This window comes from Camelina sativa, chromosome 20 (assembly GCF_000633955.1).
Source record: "Camelina sativa cultivar DH55 chromosome 20, Cs, whole genome shotgun sequence".
Taxonomy (NCBI): Eukaryota; Viridiplantae; Streptophyta; class Magnoliopsida; order Brassicales; family Brassicaceae; genus Camelina; species Camelina sativa.
Window position 1 is genome coordinate 23,431,415 of NC_025704.1, and position 22,011 is coordinate 23,453,425.

A 22,011-nucleotide genomic window follows, 5' to 3' on the forward strand; every position below is an offset into this window, starting at 1 on the left:
TTTTTTTTTTTTTTTTTTTTTTTTTTTTATTAAATGAGAGAGTATTCCACGATAGGGTCTTCCCAAGTTTGCAAATGGGCCGTAAGCAATGAGCCTATACCCATGTGGCCAAAGGATAAAGCTGAGCAATTCCGCGTTTGGGGAGAATCGATCCCTGACTTGGACCAACAGGACGATTCTTCCACCAAGAATAGAACCACTAACTCACCACCTTTCTTCCGTCGTTGTTTCCAATCCACCACTACTCCTAAAATACCAAGAAATATCCAAAAAAGACTAAGAAATAAACAATCAATCCATTCAAATATATGTATATCTAGACAAAGCAAATGGTAATTTACTGCTTTTATGAACAAAGCATATCACACCACAACTTTTTTGTTGTTGTTAATTTTGTCAAAAATACTCAAGGTTGATTGCGCTATGTGTGCAAGTTAATTTTAAAACTGCAAAACTATGCAAACAAAGAACATAAATCCTCAAACTTATTATAAAATAGACAACATGAAAGAAAAATATCAGAAAATGAAAAAAAGTACTTCGTAATTAATTTATGTTGGCTAAAGATGAATTGAAATCATCATTTCAAAATTGAGGAATTCGAGAAAATCATCAATACTACTATGAAATTTATAATAGATATTTTTGTGAAGAAAAAAATAACCATGATTTTTACACGTTTTTAATGTATATTTTAAATCTAACACAACTCTTTTAAGCATTTCTAAATACAATCAATTTAATTGTATAAATATAAACCTTAAAAACTCTTTTATAAATCTAAACCGACATATAATTTTGTTTGATTGTAAAATTTAAATTCTAATCATTATTTATAAATCCAAAATGACATATATGTTTATTTAATTGTAATCCTAATTCTCTTATATAGATTTAAATTGACATATAATTTTGTTTAGAACTTTTATTTATAATCTCAAACTGATATTTTAACTGGTCAATAAAATTCTACAGATTTTATTTTATCTGCTATTGCATTTCTATTGGCTAATTAAGATAGGATGAATACCCCCCCACACCCTTAAGATTTTTTCATCATTTTTTATCCCCGGCGGCCTAAACTCTAAACCGGATTTAACCAAACAATAAACCCGAATAATCTTCGATCCAGAAACTAAAATTTGCTTCTGCTCCCTTTTTTTTTTCTGCTGTTATCGGACAAAATGAAGATCCTCGTCGCCGTCAAGCGTGTCGTCGACTACGCCGTCAAGATCCGTGTCAAACCCGATAAGGTACACACAAAACCCATCTCTAAATTTCTCGGTAGCCGTTGAATTGCCGCTAAATTTGATTCCTTTATCGTTGAAATCAGACTGGTGTAGATACTCAAAATGTGAAGATGTCGATGAATCCGTTCTGTGAGATCGCTCTTGAGGAAGCGCTTCGAATCAAAGAAGCGGGTTTTGCCAAAGAGGTTGTTGCAGTGAGTATTGGACCTTCACAGTGCGTGGACACGCTTCGTACTGGTTTAGCTATGGGTGCGGATCGAGGGATCCATGTGGAGACCAATACTAGCTTCCTTCCTTTGACGATTGCTAAGATCTTGAAGAGTCTTGCTGAAGTTGAGAACCCTGGATTGATTTTTCTAGGGAAACAGGTTCGTTTTGCTCTGATTTGATTGGCAAGTTTTGAACTTTGGTTAAGAACTGAATCTTTGCTAAAGTTGAGATTTTTCAGGATTTGACTCATCATATTATGCTTATTATAACATATTCATTGAGTCTTGGAATGGTTAAGATGATGAACACTGGTTTTTGTAATAGCTTTCAGTTGGTACTCCTTATTATTCGAATTAAGTTTGATGTAAAGTATATTGCTGTGTAAACGTTTTTTAGTTCTGCAGGCAATAGATGATGACTGCAATCAAACAGGACAAATGGTTGCAGCTTTGCTTGGTTGGCCACAAGCAACCTTTGCATCGAAGGTAACGAAGGAGTAGTTCCTTTGAAAGCTTTCAGATCATATGTTATCTTTTATGTATGCTCTCTGAGTTATGATTTGTTTGTTTACTGTGCTCTACTCGTTGTTGTTTAGTAGGTTGTGTTGGATAAGGATAAGCATATTGCAACTGTGGATAGAGAAGTAGATGGAGGTCTTGAAACTCTTTGTGTTGACTTACCTGCTGTGATAACGTAAGTTCTAGATTCTTACATGATTGTGTGACGTCATGATCTCTCTTGAGTTGAGGTTTTATATGTATAATGTATCAACCACCAACTAACCTGTTTATGTTTCAGTTAATCGGATCGGTTCATCATTCTGTTAATTGCATTCTTTGTGGAACTCGTTGTGTGGTCTCACAAATTATTAACCAAACTAGCATATAGCTTTAGTAGAAAGGTGCAACAACTCTCGTTGTGTTTATAACAGCTTTTGATTTTACAATGCAGAACTGATTTGAGGCTGAACCAACCAAGATATGCATCACTTCCTAACATAATGAAGGCGAAATCAAAGCCTATAAAGAAAATGACGGTGCAAGATCTGAAAGTTGACGTTAAATCTGACATAGAGATCTTGGAAGTCACGGAGCCTCCAAAGAGGAAATCTGGGGTTATGGTTTCTTCAGTGGATGAGTTGATTGAGAAGCTCAGAAATGAAGCTCATGTAGTTTGAAGGAAGAACCTTGTACCTATATGTCTTTATTCCAACCTGCTAATAGACTTGATCATCTTTTTCATATTCACACCATTGCTTTGTGAAGGCATAAAGTGGGAAGTAAATAAAAATAAATCAAATGTGAATCGTTTTGTTCAGTAAGTTACCTTGGATGTAAAAGTAGTACACATTTCTCTGATTATCTGTTTCTTAAGCCCTGCGTCTGATAAGGTCAACAAATCGAAAGTCAGCCATGGTTATACGATGTGGAAGTGTCGTGATAAAGTGAAGCCTCTAGACCATGAGTACAGAAGATAATAAAAGGAGGAAGAAAAAATCACCTTAAAGAACATTTCCTTATGTAGACTTCATCAAGGACCAAATGTGACTTATTTCTTGGAGATCTTGTTTCTCTAGATCCCTTACAAGTGCAAAAGTGATCAACAAACATCTCTTAAATGTGATTGAGTCCACATTCATCCCCCTGCAATCAAAATCCCCACGATTAGTCTCCATCTCCCACGATCACAACATCTCTTTAATGTGATTGATTCTTGCTTTGGTTGTATGTTATTCACGTGTCTTGACTCTTAATAAGCTATATAAGACTCCTTTTTTTTGAACAAAATATAAGATCTCTTTATAACCATTGTATAACGCCATGAAATAATTTGACAATAAATTATAAATTTTTTTAATACTTACGTCTTTGTGTCTTGTATAAAGTTCTTTAAAAGTTATTGTATAAACTTTTAAAAACAATTACATAAATTATATTTTATATAAAAATTACAATATAAATAAAATGAATTTCAACCCATGTTATAGCACGGATCTTAATCTAGTAATAAAACAGAAACGGAAGTACACAACTTTTTTTGTAGACTATATAATTTTTATAAGTTGGTTACAAAATAGGTTATAGATTAAATATAGGTTAGTTACAAAAAAATACAGATTAATTGGTTAAACTGTGGAATACACTTAAGAATATCCCAAAAAATCCTCTTAAAGAGAATATTCCAATGATTTATACAATTTCCAAAAAAAATATTTAGTATTCTATGTATTGTTACAAAATATATACTGTTAGGCATAAAAATATATTGTTAGGCGTAAAAAGGAATAAAATTTTGATAATTTATCACACTTAATCGTGGTTTCCAAGATCTTATTGTGCAGTTGAAAATAAAATCTAACCTAAACACGGGTCATATTAAAACACTCTTCACCAAACATGTTCAAAAATTAAAATAAAAACAAACAACAAACATAACCATTTCTCATACATAAAATTACAAATTAACAATATAAAACTTACAAATAGATGTTTTTTACAAGCATCATATTTAGCATATGATTTTATTGAATAATGTTTTATCCAAAAAAGCTTTTAAAAACAATCATATGAATTATATTTTATTCTAAAATTATAATATAAATAAAAGGAATTTTAACCCGTGCTCTAGCACGGATCCTAATCTAATATATTATTATATAGTTTACAACAAAACAATATTATATAGGTCTAAATAAATAAAATGGGTCAAAACAATATTAGATGGGTTATATTTATATATGGGCTTACACATAACTAAGGTGAGTTTACTCATCATTATAGCTCATGGTTCAAAAACGAAGCTCCTTATCACTTTTATAGACATGAAATGGACGTCCAAAAATCCGGTAAGTTACTTAAACGTCTTGTGTGTATAACATTTTTTCTTATTGGTACAGTGGTTCCGAACTCCAGAACAAAAACATAGTAGCTTAACATATACAAAAGAACACAAATATCAATCATTCACCAAGTAGGACAAGACTTCTTTCATATCCTGAAATTAGACAAATATGACTTTCCATCAAAGATGTTTGCAAGGTATCCTGCAGTGTACTCTGGTATGGTGATATCTTTGTACTTTGCAGGGTTTTCATCAGACAAGAGCTCTTTAATCGGTCCATAAACCGTGGAATTTGGAGACAGACTTGAGCTAAAGAAGCAAGCGATGGAAATCCGCGGTCCATCTCTATTCGCTCGTACCCTATGCTCCACACTTAAGAACTTGTCGTTTGTTATCAGCTGCAAAACAGAATGTCTCAAATATATATGTTAAGACTGTTTTTCAGTTAAAATAATGCATCAACTGGACTTGCCTGCATGAAATCACCAATGTTGACAACAAGAGCTCCAGGAACAGGAGGTACATCGACCCAATAATCTTGATGGAGAACTTGAAGACCACCGATTTGGTCTTGAAGAAGAAGCGTGAAGAAAGAGTTATCGGTGTGTTTACTTATCCCCAAAGTTAGGTCTGGCTGTGGGCAAGGTGGATAGTAATGGCAGACCATGAACAAACCCTTAAGACAATCCATCCTCTTCAGTATCTCAGAGTCTAAACCTAAAGCTTCTGATAGAAGTTGGAAGAGCAAATCTCCCAATTCCATTACATGCTTCGTGTATTCGATCACAGCACCCCTAGAATCATTTGAAGTACGTAAATTTTGTTATTTATGCAAAATAATCACCAAATGCTAAAAACTATTTTAGTGTATCCGAACCAAAGTGAACCAATTACCAAATAAACAAAATACATCGAACCTAAACGAAGGTAATATCGGATTGTGTACTTTTAAATTATGTATTGTGGATGGTAAGAAATAGAATAATTAATCACTACAAATATACTATTAATCACTATAAAAGTTACCTGCAAGCTACTGGAATATCCTTGGGATTTGGAGGATCTGGAGCAATGTAACAAGTGAAAGAGTCTCTCCAATTCACAGGAGAAGAATGATAGAGATCGAAATTATTGTTATAAAGAAATCTCTTATTTAAATCGGTAGACATGTATTGTTTCTTCACCTCTGGATCTTCTTCGTGAAACTTTCGAACTCCTTGTTTGATCTCTTCAAGAACAGTTAAAGGAACACCATGATTGATCACCTGAAAAAATCCCCACTTCTCAGCTGCGTCTTTGATCTTCGAAACGACGTTGTTCCTCGAGGATGTGACATCAATATCATTAGTGATTTCTCCGAGGTCGATGATTGGGACGGTGAGGTTTAAGTCGGAGATATCTGAAGGTCTGTTGTTTGATAAGGTTGAAGAAGGGACATGGAAGAGTCGAGGAACTTCGGTTATTTCGGCATCGACGAGTCCTTTAACTCCGGTGTTCGTCGAGATAAAAGTCGTGAGATCGTTCATACGATCGGTTTTGTCTGCCATGTCTCTTTTTTCTTTTTATTTTATTTTTTGTCGATAGGAAGATTCAATGATTTAAGACAGAACACAGGAGTAAAAGATAAGTGTTGAAGTGTACATGTGTGGTGTCTTTAAGTCTTTGTTTGTTGACTGAGAGACGTGTTGTGTAATTGTGCAAAGAATTCAAAGGATCAAAATGACGTTTGGGAGTTTGGAGATTCCGACAGTTAAAAACTTAAAATTAAATCTTAAAAAGGAAAAAAAAAGCAAATCACTTAAAATTGGAGATGCGGGGTATCGATCCCCGTACCTCTCGCATGCTAAGCGAGCGCTCTACCATCTGAGCTACATCCCCATTTGACAACAATCTAAAGAATAAAACTAAAGTTTTCTAACCACTAGAACTTTTACATCTGACACAAATACAAACCTTATGAAGTAGATCAAGTTTATGTTTCTTATTCAATACCGCCTTATTGGTTGTACACGAAGTACCAACAATTGTAGTGTATGGATCTTAAATTATTGAATGAAGTGTTTGACCATAAAAAGAATGCAGAAGGCAAGAAGCTGTTTTTTGTTCAAAAATAAATTAGATATTTCCTTAACAGTATAATATTAATATTTCTAATTTAGGATATAATCTAACTAGGTAGTAGGTAACAACCCGCACTAAATAAATCAATTCAACTAAAATTATTATGAATAAAATTATTAATTTGGGATCTAAAATAAAATATTAACTAAATTTTTTAAAAAATTGTGTTTATTTTATGTAAAATACATTTTACCTATAAAATATTTAAACATGATGGAGAAAGTTTTTATAAAATGTAACCATTTATGGCATATGACTTTTTGTGTTTTTAGAAATCAAATTCATATTTTTATATTTCACATTATTATTTACAGAAATAAAAATTAATAAAGTTATAAGTATTTAACAATATATAATTATCCCCAATTAACAACAAAGATGCAATACAAAAACGAAAATTATGCTGGCATAACAATATAATATACTTCTTTATAAAACAACAAACTAATTTTGTTTTATTACTTAATCATTTTTCCTGTTTTACTAAATTGTTTTCCATAATAATTTATATTATATAACTAGATTAGGATCCGCCTGATGTGCGGGTTTAGAGTTTTTAAAATAAAATTAAATTTAATAAAGAATAAAAAGTAAATATTTTTAGTAAGTAAAAACTATCTATAAAAGTAAATATATACACCGAGGTGTCCAATGTGATATTTGGTGTAAAAAGTGCGACTCTGCGGTTGAGACTATTAATAATATTTTCTTTGAATGACCTCGCTCGTGTGAAGTTTGAAATTTATCTCTGACTTTGGTCTCGTCAGAGGGGTTTCCATATGAGTCGGTGTACTCGAATTTGGATTTTATTTTCTGGAGCGATGTCTCTCAACATAATGATCCTGATCAACTTCTTCAATTACCATAGATTTTATGGGCAATCTGGAAGGTGTACTCGAATTTGGATTTTGTTTTTTGGAGGGATGCTTTTCAACATGGTGATCATGATCAACTTCTTCAGTTACCATAGATTTTATGGGCAATCTCGAAGGTCATAAATATAAAAGTTTTTCAAAGTTTAGAGATTGATCGAGATGAATGAAATAATTTCTCAGGATTTGGGCGATATGCTAGCCTGGGAAGAGGCGCTCTCTTTTATGGCAGTCATGTCAGCTCAATCTCCGTCTTCGGATGTCCAGGTTTCTTCACCTCGTTGTCAGATGATGGTTCTTGGAAAGCCACCAATGTGCATTCAGGACCTTGTTGTTGCGTTGGTGAGGATCGAACCTTGTTGTTGGGGGCCAAGTGTCTAAGATTGAGCTCCTCCCCCTACATTCGGAGTTAGAAGCATTCTTGTTGGCCATGGAGCGGATACGTGCTACAGGGATCGCTTGTCAACATTTTAAGACTGATTGTGCTGAGTTACTCACTATGGTGCAGTCCGTTGAAGATTGGTTGTCCTTCTCTAACCTGCTCGATGAGTTTAGCTCGTTGTCCTTCCCACTATTCTCCATCTCTTGGATCCCGCGTGCGTCAAATACGAAGGCGGATTGTCTTGCCCATGCTTCACGTTCTCATACCTCTGAAGTTTCTTTTGTAAACCCCATCCCTCCGGTTTGGGCAACTAATCGAGGAATTTCTTTTTAATTTATTGTTTGGTCGAAAAAAAAATATAAATAGATTAACTTTTAGTTAAAGAAAATTGTTGTAGATGAGTAAAGTTATTAAAATACAATTAAATTTAACAAAGAATATACATTCAATTTTGTTCGTAAGTAAAAACATTGTATAAAAGTAAAGAGATAAACATTTAGCTGTAGAAAATAGTTGTTGTTTTTTTTGCTATAATACACTAATGTATATCCATTTACAAAAATACTATTTATAATACCATTAAAAGTGTATTTGTACACACAAATATATTTTACTGTTAAAATATACTCTTTAGTATTTACTACTACCAACAAATTATCTTTATAAACACATTAAATAACCTATTATATGTCTCTTCACTTTAACATTTTTATAGTTACAAAAATGCATATGTTAATTTTACATACTCCTATATTATATATTACAATATTAGTCTCTTTGAATAAATTATTTGATTGGTGAAAAAAATATGAGACGATCTATTTTTATTTTTTATTTTTTTACTTCAACAATCTTTTTCTTTATGTAAAGGTGAGTAATTTACATTTTTTTTTAAACAGTAATTAATTGTATAATTATCAGAATCATTTTTTTATCTTATATAAAAAGTAATCTTTTTTTGTAAAATTAGCAACTTCAAATTATAATAAGTAAACAATATTATAATTTAGAATTTTATGATATATATATATAATTTTAATTTTTAAATTTTAATAAATTTAGAATTGACACATGTCACGATCTTGTTACTTTTTTTTTTCTTTAAAAGATTTTAAATAAAATTAGGTTTTCTTTTTTCTATTTTACTTTTATATAAAACCTCTTTATGGTAGGTTTTGAATTTTTACATTTTTATCTTTTAAAATTTTAATAAATTTAGAATTGATATGTGTCAATATATAAATGATACAATTGATACGTGTCACAATCTTGTTAATTAGTAATTTTGACATCAAACTTTATATAATAAGACTAGATTAGGATCCGCCCGATGTGCGAGTTTAGATTTTTAAAAATAAAATTAAATTTAAAAGAATACAAAGTAAATATTTTAGTAATCTATCTATAAAGTAAATAGATACACCGAGATATCCAATGTGACATTTGGTGTAAAAAGGTGCGACTCTGCGGTTGAGACTATTAATCATGTTTTCTTTGAATGTCCTCGCTCGTGTGAAGTTTGGGATTTATCTTCGACTCTGGTCTCGTCAGAGGGTTTTACATATGAGTCGGTGTAATCGAATTTAGATTTTTCTTCTGGAAGGGTGCCTCTCAAAAGGGTGATCTTGATCAACTTCTTCAATTACCATGAATTTTATGGGCAATCTGGAAAGCCATAAACAAAAAAAGTTTTTCAAGGTTTAGAGATTGAGGCAAATGATATAATTGCTAAGGCTTTGGGCGATAAGTTAGCCTGGGAAGAGGCGCTCTCTTTTACGGTGGTCATGTCAGCTCCATCTCCATCTTCGCATGTCCATGTATTTCACCTCGTGTCTAAGACGGAGCCTCTCCCCCTACATTTGGAGTTAGAAGAGTTGTTGTGGGCCATGGAGCGGATACATGCTTAGGAATCACTTGTCAATATTTTGAGACTGATTGTGTTGAGTTACTCACTATGGTGCAGTCCAAGATTGTCCGTCTTTCTCCAACCTGCTCGATGAGTTTAACTCGCTGGAGTCCTTCCTACTATTCTTCATCTCCTGGATCTCGCGTGCAGCATATACGAAGGCAGAATATCTTGCATGTGTTTCACGTTCTCTTATCTCTGAAGTTTCTTTAAAAAAATCCTTCCCTCCGGCATGGGCAACTAACTGAGGAATTTCCTTTTAATTTATTGTATGGTTGAAAAAAAAGTAAATAGATACACTTTTAGTTAAAGAAAATAGTTGTAGATGAGTTCAAAGTTATTAAAATAAAATAAAATTTAACAAAGAATATATATTTAATTCAATTATTTTCGTAAGTAAAAACAATGTATAAAAGTAAAGAGATAAACTTTTAGTTATAGAAAATAGTTATTTTTTTTTTGCTATAATACACTAATGTATATCCATTTACAAATATACTATCTACACTACCACTCAAAATGTATTTGTACACACAACAATATTTTACTTGTAAAATATACTCTTTAGTCTTTACTACAACCAACAAATTTTATTTATGAACACATTAAATAACCTATTATATGTCTCTTTACTTTAATATTTTATAGTTACAAAAACACATACGTTAATCTTACATACTCATATCTTATATATATTACAATAACAGTCTTTTTGAATAAATTATTTGATTGGTAAAAAAATATGAGACGATTATAATTTCGAATTTTAAATTTCTATTTATTAGGTTTTCTTTTCTCTATTTTACATTTACATAAAATCTTTTTATGGTAGGTTTTGAATTTTTACATTTTTATTTTAAAATTTTTTAATAAATTTAGAATTGACACGTGTCAACATCTGAATGATACAATTGACACATGTCACGATCTTGTTAATGAGTAATTTTGACATCAAGCTTTTTTACTATAACACACTAATGTATATCCATTTACAAATAATAATCAGATATATAAACCCAAATTTTTTGAAATTGTACGTTTTGTTTTTTTTTTCTTATATAAACTATAGTCTTTGTCAAAAGTATTCCATATAGTCTTTATCCCTTATGTAAGCTGAAGAAAAGAAAAGAAAAAAAGTAAACTGAAGACTCTACAAATAAAATAAAATTAATTTTTACAAAAAGAAAAGTAATAACCTAGTATATACTAGTTTCCAAGTTAAGAATTGGAGAGACGCATCGAATAAATAAGATCGTGGAGTACAGTTTTTCGTTGGGAGTTAAAAAAAAGTTAATAAGTTCCATAATGTTTTTTGATTTATTTATAAATAAATGTTAAAATAAATAATCCAAAACCAGAAGAACCGAACTCTCTCATCCTCCTCCTCCTCAGCCGAACAAGAAGACTCTCTCTGTCTCCGTCAGACAAATCTCGCGAGCAAAATCAGAGAGATGGGTTTCTTCTCTTTCCTTGGAAGAGTTCTCTTCGCTTCTCTCTTCATCCTCTCCGCTTGGCAAATGTGAGCTCTCTCTTCTTTTTTTTCCGCTTCATCCATCCTCCTTCTCGATCTGTTTCTCGTGTTCCTTGATTATGTGATTTGGGTTCTTTTCTTTGGTTTTTCTGACAATGAAATTGTTTCCTGCTAGATCTAAACTAGGAATTGAGAAGCTTTGTAGACTCGTTCTTTATAATCTAGGGTTTTGTGAAATCGAATTCTCAGCTGAACGAATCTATCAAGCTTTGATTTTTGGATACTTGTTCAGATCTGAATCTCTAGATACTGCATATTATTAATCAAAGTTTGAATATTTATTGTATTAGTTTGGTCATAGTTGATCTGCATTAGGTCACATAGAACTGTTCTCTCTTAATTCTGACATAGAAGGAGATTGGATTCGTTTATAGAGAGGTCTCCACAATCCAATGTGATTGCTCATCTTTCAAATGGTGTGTATTGGTTTGGTTATTTCAGTGTATAGTGGTCTAGAGAGAAGCATCTTTAGCTCTAAATGGAAGACGATCTTTAACTTTAATCTAAGATTGTTTTCGTACAATTCATTGTTGTTTTTAGAAGAAGCTACTCAAAATATCCTCTACCTCTTTTGACCATGTTACTAAATTGTAACTATGCTTATTTGGGTTTATAGGTTCAATGACTTTGGAGTTGATGGTGGTCCTGCAGCTAAAGAATTGGCTCCAAAGCTTAATTTGGCTAAGGCACATCTATCTTCTAGATTAGGGGTAGCTCTGCCCAAGATAGAGGTAAAGGGTCTAGTCGTTATGATGTTCTTTTGTCATGCGGTCACTGGCTATATATGTGCTTATATAACCTAGAGAATGATTTTTTTTTTTAAGGTGAGACAAGTCGTTGTCACTGTTATTGCCCTGAAAGGAGCTGGAGGCTTACTCTTTGTTATCGGAAACATCGTTGGTGCTTATCTTCTGGTTAGGCTTTCTTCTTGTTCATCCCATGTTTACAAAAAAGGGATCCAAGGCTTTACCCATTATCTGACCTTGCTATCTCATTTATCTGTTTGCTTTAGGCTTTCTACTTGGTGGCTGTCAGTCCCATCCTGTATGATTTCTACAACTACGGACCTCAGGAACGCCATTTCTCCCTTCTGTTGACTGAGTTCTTGCAGGTTTGTTAAGAACTTCTGTTTAATTATTGTAATCTCTAGAAACTGGGACTGTGTTTGCATTAGGGTGCAAGTCTCTATCTGTTGAATCGAAAAGAATGTAGCTTAACACCTTAAACATTTCAGTCTTATAAAGCCAAGATCATCCCATCATTCCTTTTGTTGTTGCAGAGTGTTGCACTCTTTGGAGCATTGCTCTTCTTTATTGGAATGAAGAACTCGGCACCGAAGAGGATGTTGAAGAAGAGGACACCTAAGCCGAAAGCTGCTTAGTATCAATATTATTTTTCTTCTGGTTTTGCCATGAGCAATACCTTTGGCTTCTCCTTTTTTCCCGATGAAATATTTTCTTAGAACTTTTGTTTTCTTTCTCTTTTAGGATTTCTTAGGATAGCTCAGTTATGATATACTTCATCTTTTACTTTGATTTGATATTGGGAATTTTGAAGTTTTGATTTGTTAAAACTTGAACCATGCATGATGCAAATGTTGAACACCGATTTAGCAACTTGAAAAGAACTTTCAGATTAGGAGAACTTTCAAAATCGAAGGGACAAACCTGATCGATGAAAGGAACCTTCAGATTTAGAGAATTTTAAAGGAAACAAATACTACATCCACTTTAACTGGTATATAAGAGCTATCTTGCATTGCATAAGCTTAGATAAGTTCATAATGCACCACACAAGCTACAATGAACAGAAACACACATAAACTGAAAACCCATTTCAAATAGAAGAAAAACAAAAAATGTCTTGAAAGTATCAACCCCAACGGTCCCGGGTCCTCATCTTAGTTCTTTCGTCATTGCGGTTTTATGGGTCCACATCCAATTCCAATCTTCTTAAAACGTAAACTAAAGACATTTATAAATTTCAGTTTATACATAAAATTATGTATGTGTGAATGATATAGTTACTTTTAAAGAAAATTCCATGCGTTAAGAACCAACTCGACTTGTAGAGCAAAATTTCTTGCTATCAAGACAGATATGAGCAAGGCCTACGACCGGGTGGAATGGTCTTTCTTGGAACAGCTCATGCGGAAGTTGGGTTTTGATAGCAAGTGGATCTCGATGATGATGTGTTGTATAACTTCAGTTTCTTATAAGGTGCTCATTAATGGGGAAGCAAAAGGAAATATAATCCCTTCAAGGGGATTACGCCAAGGCGACCCGCTGTCTCCGTTTTTGTTTATTTTATTTACTGAAGCTTTGATATCGCAACTTCATGATGCGGAAGCAGCTGGACGTATCACTGGACTAAAAATAGCACAAGGAAGCCCGCCTGTATCACATCTCCTGTTCGCTGACGACAGCCTTTTCTTTTGCAGAGCAGACATCCAGCAATGTGCTGAGCTCCTAAGGAGCATTAACAGTTATGGAGCAGCTTCGGGACAACAACTGAACAGAGAGAAGTCGGCCATCCTCTTCGGGAACAGAGTTAATCAGAATCTAAAAGCGGAGCTGAAAAGAGCGATAGGAATCTCCAAGGAAGGTGGTATGGGATCCTATTTAGGACTCCCTGAAACGATTTGTGGATCGAAGCAACAAGTCTTTGCCTTTGTACAGGACATATTAAATGCCAGGATAAACTACTGGTCGGCGAAGTTTCTTTCAAAGGGTGGCAGAGAGGTACTCATTAAATCGGTTGCTCAAGCTTTACCAACCTATGTCATGTCTTGCTTTCTATTGCCAAAACATATTGTCAACAAGCTGCGAGGAGCGATAGCTAAATTCTGGTGGAGTACGAAGAGTAATAATAAGGGTCTGCATTGGGTGGCATGGGACAAAATCAGCATCCCCATGGAAAAGGGTGGACTTGGGTTCCGAGACTTGAAGGAATTCAACCTAGCTTTGCTTGCAAAACAGCTATGGCGACTACTGAGATATCCAGACTCTCTTCTATGCCGTGTTCTAAAAGGTAGATACTTTAGATACTCAAATCCCATGGATGTGGTGAAAGCAAACTCTCCTTCGTTTGGATGGCGTAGCATAATGGCAGCAAAACCTCTCCTTCAGCAGGGTCTCCGGAAAAACATTCGATATGGTTTTAATACCCGCGTCTGGACAGACAACTGGGTTCCCACTACTCCAGCGAGACCAGCGAAAGACTGTGGCGTTCCAAGGGACCCAAACCTCTATGTTAATCACTTGATTGAATTTGAGTCAAAAACATGGAAGATGGACATGTTGAACAACCTGGTGGATTCGGGGGATATCCCTCTCATTACTTGCCTAAAGCCTAGCAGTCGTTTTATGATTGATGATTATATTTGGAGTTTTACAAAACCAGGCCAATACACCGTTAAATCGGGTTATGCCATTGCAACGCAAGGCAATTTTGAAGTCCTTGAACCGAGTATCACCAAGTTGAAGAGCCAGGTATGGAAAACAAAAACATCAAGAAAACTTAAACATTTTCTTTGGCCGGCCATTTCAGGGTGTATTGCAGCTAATAACAGACTGGTTGAGCGGCACTGTGGAACTGATAGATCCTGTCCCAGATGTGGAGATGAAGAGGAATCCATTAATCATATACTATTTATGTGTCCACCGGCTCTACAAGTTTGGGCATTGTCTAACATTGCAATATCTCTGGGAGTTTTCCCGTGCAACTCCATTTATGCAAATTTTGACTATCTTTTCTGGTGCGCAAAGGAGCAGGGAGCAACAGAGGAGCAGCTAGAAGTTTTCCCTTGGATAGTATGGTATATATGGAAATCCCGAAATGATAAACTGTTCAATGGCAAGGATATTTCGCCTATGGATACACTGAATCTAGCTCTCTCGGAGGCGAAGGAGTGGAAAGTCGCTCAGTGTGTAGCTTCTTATGAGGACTCCAACGGTAGTCTACAGGGTGACGAAGAGGAAGAGGAGCAAGTGATGGACAGTACTCGATGCCAGGTTGATGCTTCTTGGGAGGTAAAGGACCAGTTTGCTGGTCTGGGTTTTGTTTTGATGAGTCAAACACCGATCTACGGCTTGAAGAACACGCAGCGACATCTTTCGGCTCTCCACTCGGAATTGGATGCTCTTCTCTGGGCAATGGATGCAGTGCTTCAACAGGGTATGACTTCGGTGCATTTCGAGACAGACTGCTTGACTCTTATTAAAATTGTTGATGAGGTTGATGATTGGCCAAGTTTCTCAACGGAGTTAGATAGATTTTCTGTTTTGAGATCACAAATTTTGAATTTCTCTGTTTCGCATATCCCTCGAACTGTTAATGTCCGTGCTGATCGCCTTGCAAAAGGTGCTCAAACACGAGGTTCGCTTTTCTCCCATGTAAACTCTCAGGTTCCGGAGTGGTTGGTACTTGAAACCAACCTTCTTGACCAAGTTTAATAAAGTATGGGGTTTTTGAGGTCAAAAAAAAAAAAAAAATTCAATAAACTTAGTTATATAACAATGATGTTTGTTATTAATTCAAAAATCATTATAACGGTGTTTTGCCCATTTGAAATGGACATATAATAGGCTAACTCGCGACTTATGCGACTTATGTTTCTTTTTAGACTTCTTGAGTTACTTCATAGAGTGGGACAAAAAATTTATGAATGATAACCAAAAAAACATTAGTCCAAACTGAAACCTAATTTTATTATAAAACAAAATAATTATGAGATTTTAGTTAAGAAAAAACACCTAAAATGACTATTTTAATTGTTCAATTTCCTGACCGCACTTTTAAAATCATGAATAATTAAAGATAATATACAAAGATTGATATCCACACAAACACTATAAATCACTATTGTAGTTTGGAGATCTTTATAGAAAAAAATCTTGAATCTAACTCTTATCCTAATAGTTTCCACCGCACTTTGTAAAAGCGCAAATTCCGAACCACAAATATAAGATTCCAACGAATAAAGTAAAAGTTTTGGAAGCTTCACAACAACGAGATTTTGACCCCATATAAGAAGCGGAAAGCAGACTTCTGACAAAATTTCCAAGACTACGACGAAGCAGCCCACAAATTTTGGTAGAATTATAACTTCTAATAGGACTAAAAGATTTTGAAACCAAATTTCATCAGTTCAAACTCAAACCTAATTTAGTAATTTTACTATAAAACAAAGTATAACTCTATCTTATCTTTATGAGTTTATTTTCTCCCCACACCTTTTAATTCAAGAATTAGTAAAAAAAACGAAAGGTGTGGGGAGAAAATAAACTCATAAGGATATTTTTTCACAGTTTATGGAATCAAAAAAAAAAATTCCTCACAAACTTTTCGTGTTTTTCAAGTTTATGGAAAAAAATTTTCTCAAAAACTTTTCGTTTTTTTCTTTTGATTCCATAAACTCAAAAAAAATGTTAAACTAAAAGTAATAGGAAAATTTTTTCCATACTAACTTTAAAGCTAACATAGTGATTTAGTGTTTTAATTCAAAATTTTCGTATATAACTCTTCTTTTATTTTTTAACTAGGTGTTAGCTCACGCTACACGTGAGTTCTTACATAATCGCTATTCTATTTTAAAAAATAATATAAATTAACATGTTATTATTATTTTGTTTTTTCGGTGTACATCTAAATTTAAAGACTACATACCTTAGTATGAATTTAAATAAAGTAAAGAAATCAAATTTTCTTTTGATGATAATATATTTAGTGCAATTAAGTTATATTGTATCTTACATGCCATATGCCATATATTTTTGTAGTTGTAGTCATATTTCAAAATCATTGTGATATTATAAAATTTATTTTGTGGTGTTAGTTATGCATTTTTATTTATTTATTTATGATGATAGCTTAAAAGAGATTTAAAATATTTCAATTAAGAAAAAAACAAAATAATAAACAGTAGTTTTGCAGTGTTTCATACATATATAACTAAGTGAGTCTAACTATAGATTACTAGACTAATACATTTTTTATAAAAATAAAATAAAAAACAGCAACTACTTTATTAGGTTATTATCTTAAAGTCTTTAATTGTATATGGACTTTGATTTATATGAAATGGTAATGTTTAATATAGAAAAAATAATCAAAGTATATATATATCATATATTACATGTATATCCTATTCAAATAAACTGAAACTTTTTTTTTTGTCAACAATTAAGCCACAACTGGCCGGCCCATTAGCCAAATTCCTACATTCGTAGGAGCCGGGATTCGGTCCCGGGTGTGATGGTGTCTTCTACAAATGGACTTACCTCCTGCCACTGCACTAAGGTCACTTCACAATAAACTGAAACTTTTATTAAGTTAAGATATCATTAATTAAATCAAGGAAAACTAACGATATTGTAGAATTTATAAAATTATGTGAGATTTGAAATATGAGGCCATGAGAGTTATAGTGAGATATATGTCTTTTTTTAATAGATAATACAGAATTAATGTATCAAAGGTAACTATTTGAGAGTTACAAAAGTGCAATCAAGTGCATACTAATACATTTTAACATGTTCTACTATATTAAATTAAATTTATTGGAAACACTACTATGGTATTATTATGGGAGTTACAAACAAACTTTTATACTTTTCCAACTCCTGAAATTAAAACCCATTTAATTTAAAAGTGAGTGTTGGTGGGCCCATAATTTGATTCAAAAGTATAATATGTTACACATTGATAGTTTGAAAGGAATAGGAACATCTAATTCTCAAATAAACTTGATTTTTTTTTGTTGAAACAAACATATGTGAATTTAAATTTAACTATGGAAATTTAAAAATAAATATGAATAGATTAGAAAGGCAAGAAATATAAAAAAAATATTTTATTTTTATAGAAATAAAATAGAAATTGAAAACAATGTTAAATATATATATATATATATATATATATAATACTTTCTAAATTAAAATATAGAATGAAACTCTTACAACACATATGAGATATAACAACATTTGATATTGGTGGGAGAGGAGTAGAGAATAATTTCTTATAAGATGATAATCTAAATTAGATAATGGAGATGAATCTTTAAAAAATAAGAACAATGTAAAATATATATCATGTAGTCTCTTACCATTAAAAATTTACAATGATATTTCATTTGTTTTTTTTGTAACCCATACAACAAAAATAAGAAATCAAAAACAAAAAAAAACGAAAGATAATTTGAGGTATTGTGGAATAGAATGAGAGAAGTGGAAGAGAATGAGAGAATGTGAAAATGAGAAAATAAAAGAATGCCAATATGAGAGAATGAGAATTATCTAATAAGAATTGATGGAAGTTACATTTATAATTATGGAGTTACAATAATAATTTATTGTGTTTGAATATAACTGAGTAGTGGAATATGATTAATGAATAATTTATTTTATTTTCAGTTACAATTTTATTTTAATGTGTGTGTTAAATTTATTGTTTTAATTGGGTCTTAAATATTTTTTAAAGCAATTAAATAATTAGAAAGCAAATAAAAAATAATAAAAAATTAGAAAGCATTAAATGAAAATCAACTAATAAGGAGAGACCAAAACCTTACTTTTATGTATATGATTTTTTCACCGCACACTTTTACTTTATAAAAGCGTAAACATTTCCGAAACATAAACGTAAAATTTCAACAAATTATAAAAGTAAAATTTCCGGAAGCGCCACACCGACAATTTTTAAAAGGAATTTGGCTAAAAATGCCATTTTTCCACAAAAAATGTATCAAGAATGCAATTTTTTATTATCCTTCTCAAAAATGCCAGTTTTAGTTAGGTGAAGGAGTGGGAAGACTAAATTACCCCTGTCCAAAAAACTGAGAAAAACACAGGTGGGAGAATACCAAGTGACATGCGTTTTAAAACAGAGACAAATTTTGTGAAACTAGACACACACATCATGAACCTCGGATAGACCAGATCCAACGCCTGCAAGATTAGTCCATCCAAAATTTGTCCTTCAATATCTTAAGTGGACCAGATTCACTTGGTTGGACTCAACTTGTTTACCTGCATGTCTACTGATTCATGTACCGATCTTATTGTGCCTCCAGTGGACCAGATTAATCGCCCGAACAGGTTTTTGTCCACCACGTTTATGTCTTTCGGTCTCTTTAGTAGACCAGATCTGCTTTGTTGACACACTTGTCCATTCCAATTATGTCCTTCGCTCTCTTAGTGGACAATATATGATTGGTAGAAGATATTTGTCCTTCAATATGAAATCATTTTCTCCACCCTGCAATCTTGCTGACGCATGTATTAGTCTTATTGAAAAATATCATACTCAGCCTTCAAGGAAGCATATTTAGTCCACTAGATCTGGTCCATTATAAATATACCGATCTTATCTTGCCTCCAGTGGACCAGATTAAACGCCCGAACAGGTTTTTCTCTACCACGTTTATGTCCTTCGGTATCTTTAGTAGACCAGATCCGCTTTGTTGACACACTTGTCCATCCCAAATATGTCTTTCGCTCTCTTAGTGGACATTATATGATTGGTAGATGATACTTGTCCTTCAATATGAAACCATTTTCTCCACTCTGCAGTCCTGCTAACGCATGTACTGGTCTTATTGAAAATATCATACTCAGCCTTCAAGGAAGCATATTTAGTCCATCAGATCTGGTCCATCAGAAGAAAAAAAATCAGTTCAGATATCAGATCAGGTCCATTAAAATTGTGTAGAGAATGAAACAAACAGAAGAAACTCAAAATTGAGAAATATCATACTTAACCTTGAGAGGAGCTTATCCGGAACGAACAAAAAACTCTGCTCATCCACGACGGAGGCATGCGGGTTAAATGGAGGTGGTGATTTTGAAAGAATTTATTTGTTTCGAAGAAAGAACGAAGAGACAAGAAGAGAGGTTGAGAGAAATGAAAATAGAAGGGAGAGAAATGAGAAAGAAATAGGAGAATGATAGTTTTATCAATTTTAATAGATCAAAGTGGACCCTATGGCATTTTAGAAAATGTTTAATTGAAAGTGGCATCCCTTAGAATGTTTGTCATTGTTCATGGCATATTCTATAAAATTCTCAATTTTAAAAGATTTTAAGAATTTTTTTTTTATCTTATTTAAAAAAGCAGATAGCGAATCTTCGACAAAATTTCCAAAGGTACGGCAAAGCAGCCCCGCGGATTGCGGATTTTCTCAGTTTTAAAAAGGAATTAGTGTTACCCGCTCACTTCTTGTTTCATCTTCCTAGACCACACAATCTCAATTCAGCTTCTTAAAAGTAAAATTTCTGCAAGCGTCGGAATAACGAGATTTCGACCTTATTTAAGAAACGGAAAACAGACCTATGACAAAATTTCCAAGACTTCGATGAAACGACCCACAAATTGTGGGCATTCTAGAATTATAACTTCAAATAAGACTAAAAGATTATGAAAGCAAAATTCATCAATTCAAACTAAAACCTAATTTAGTAATTTTATTATGAAACAAAGTATAACTTTATCTTATCTTTATCAGTTGATTTTCTCATCGCACATTTTTATTCAAGAATTAGAAAAGATAAAATACAAAGATTATTATCCACACTAATACTAAATTACTATGTTAGCTTTAAGGTTCTTATGGAAATTTTTTTTGAATCTAACTCTTATCTTATCTGTTCATTTTTTTGCTGCATACTTTTACATTATAAAAACGTAAATATTTCTGGAACATGAACATAAGATTTCAACAATTTTTACAAGTCAAATTATCGAAAATGCCACACCGACAAACTTTTAAGAGCTTTTAAGAATTTACGATCTTATTTAAAGAAACGGAAAGAAGACCTCCGCTTTAAAATGTAAACTAAAGATATATTCGTAAATTTCAGTTTATGCATCAACAAATTATGTATGTGTGAATAATATAGTTATTTTTTAAAAAAATCAATAAACTTAGTTATATAATATTGTTGTTTGTTTTTAATTCAAAAATCACTTTTATGGTGTTTTGCCTCTTTGAAATGGACATATAATAGGCTAACTCGCGAATTATGTTTCTTTTTGAGCTTTTTGAGTTACTTCGTAGAGTGGGAAAAAAAATTATATGAACGATAACTAATATTCATGAGTCCGCACTGAAACCTAATTTTATTATAAACAAAATAGTTTTGAGATTTTAGTTAAGAAAAATACCCAAAATGACTCTATTTTAACTGTTCAGTATCCTGACCACACTTTTAAAAATCAAGAATAATTAAAGTTAATATACAAAGTTTGGTATCTAGACAATCACTATAGTAGTTTTCAGGTCATTATAGAAAAAAATTCTTGAATCTAATTCTTACATTAATAGTTTCCACCGCACTTTGTAAAAGCGCAAATTCTAAACCACAAATATAAGATTATAACGAGTTTTAAAAGTAAAATTTCTAGAAGTGTCACAAAAACAAGATTTCGACCTCATTTAAGAAGCGGAAAGCAGACTTCTGACAAAATTTCAAGACTACGATGAAGTAGCTACAAATTGTTGACAAAGCGGCCCAGAAATTGTGGGCTTTATAGACTTATAACTTCCAATAAGACTAAAAGACAATGAAACCAAAATTCATCAATTCAAACTGAAACCTAATTTTGTTATTTTATTATGAAATAAAGTATAACTCTATCTTATCTTTATCAGTTTATTTTCTCACCACACCTTTTAATTCAAGAATCAGTAAAGATAAAATACGAAGATTGGTATCCACACAAACATTATCTTAGCCACACGAATACGAATATAAAATCACTATGTTAGCTTTAATGCTCTTATGGGAAAAAAATCTTCGAACCTAACTCTTATCTTATTTGTTCATATTTTCTATCACACACTTTTACTTTATAAAAGCCTAAATAGTTCCGGAACATAAACAAAATATTTCAACAAATTT

The 22,011-nt window shown here is 32.6% G+C and overlaps 3 protein-coding genes and 1 non-coding gene across 4 annotated transcripts; 2 read left to right on the forward strand and 2 right to left on the reverse strand.

The window, feature by feature from the left end:
* On the forward strand, positions 1,073 to 2,781 carry LOC104771497 (electron transfer flavoprotein subunit beta, mitochondrial). The gene is made up of 5 exons (XM_010496026.1): positions 1,073 to 1,253; positions 1,334 to 1,618; positions 1,865 to 1,945; positions 2,059 to 2,153; positions 2,412 to 2,781. Exons 1-5 carry the CDS (start codon positions 1,185 to 1,187, stop codon positions 2,635 to 2,637), a joined length of 756 nt encoding a protein of 251 aa, XP_010494328.1. The 5' UTR covers positions 1,073 to 1,184; the 3' UTR covers positions 2,638 to 2,781.
* On the reverse strand, positions 4,288 to 5,927 carry LOC104771498 (1-aminocyclopropane-1-carboxylate oxidase homolog 10). The gene is made up of 3 exons (XM_010496027.2): positions 5,328 to 5,927; positions 4,774 to 5,095; positions 4,288 to 4,699 (listed from the first exon to the last, which is right to left on the reverse strand). The coding sequence occupies exons 1-3, from the start codon at positions 5,846 to 5,848 to the stop codon at positions 4,448 to 4,450; spliced, it is 1,095 nt and encodes a 364-aa protein (XP_010494329.1). The 5' UTR covers positions 5,849 to 5,927; the 3' UTR covers positions 4,288 to 4,447.
* On the reverse strand, positions 6,107 to 6,179 carry TRNAA-AGC. The gene has a single exon. It is a non-coding gene; the product is annotated as a tRNA-Ala (tRNA).
* LOC104771500 lies at positions 10,914 to 12,721 on the forward strand. The gene is made up of 5 exons (XM_010496028.1): positions 10,914 to 11,101; positions 11,730 to 11,844; positions 11,938 to 12,027; positions 12,126 to 12,224; positions 12,393 to 12,721. Exons 1-5 carry the CDS (start codon positions 11,034 to 11,036, stop codon positions 12,492 to 12,494), a joined length of 474 nt encoding a protein of 157 aa, XP_010494330.1. The 5' UTR covers positions 10,914 to 11,033; the 3' UTR covers positions 12,495 to 12,721.

Coding starts and splice junctions, on each gene's coding strand:
- LOC104771497 (XM_010496026.1), top strand. CDS start 1,185: ATGAAGATCCTCGTCGCCGTCAAGCGTGTCGTCGACTACGCCGTCAAG. Junction 1,619..1,864: donor TGATTTTTCTAGGGAAACAG/GTTCGTTTTGCT, acceptor TTAGTTCTGCAG/GCAATAGATGATGACTGCAA. Junction 1,946..2,058: donor AAGCAACCTTTGCATCGAAG/GTAACGAAGGAG, acceptor GTTGTTTAGTAG/GTTGTGTTGGATAAGGATAA.
- LOC104771498 (XM_010496027.2), bottom strand. CDS start 5,848: ATGGCAGACAAAACCGATCGTATGAACGATCTCACGACTTTTATCTCG. Junction 5,096..5,327: donor GATATTCCAGTAGCTTGCAG/GTAACTTTTATA, acceptor AAATGATTCTAG/GGGTGCTGTGATCGAATACA. Junction 4,700..4,773: donor ACATTGGTGATTTCATGCAG/GCAAGTCCAGTT, acceptor TCTGTTTTGCAG/CTGATAACAAACGACAAGTT.
- LOC104771500 (XM_010496028.1), top strand. CDS start 11,034: ATGGGTTTCTTCTCTTTCCTTGGAAGAGTTCTCTTCGCTTCTCTCTTC. Junction 11,845..11,937: donor TAGCTCTGCCCAAGATAGAG/GTAAAGGGTCTA, acceptor TTTTTTTTTAAG/GTGAGACAAGTCGTTGTCAC. Junction 12,028..12,125: donor TCGTTGGTGCTTATCTTCTG/GTTAGGCTTTCT, acceptor TGTTTGCTTTAG/GCTTTCTACTTGGTGGCTGT.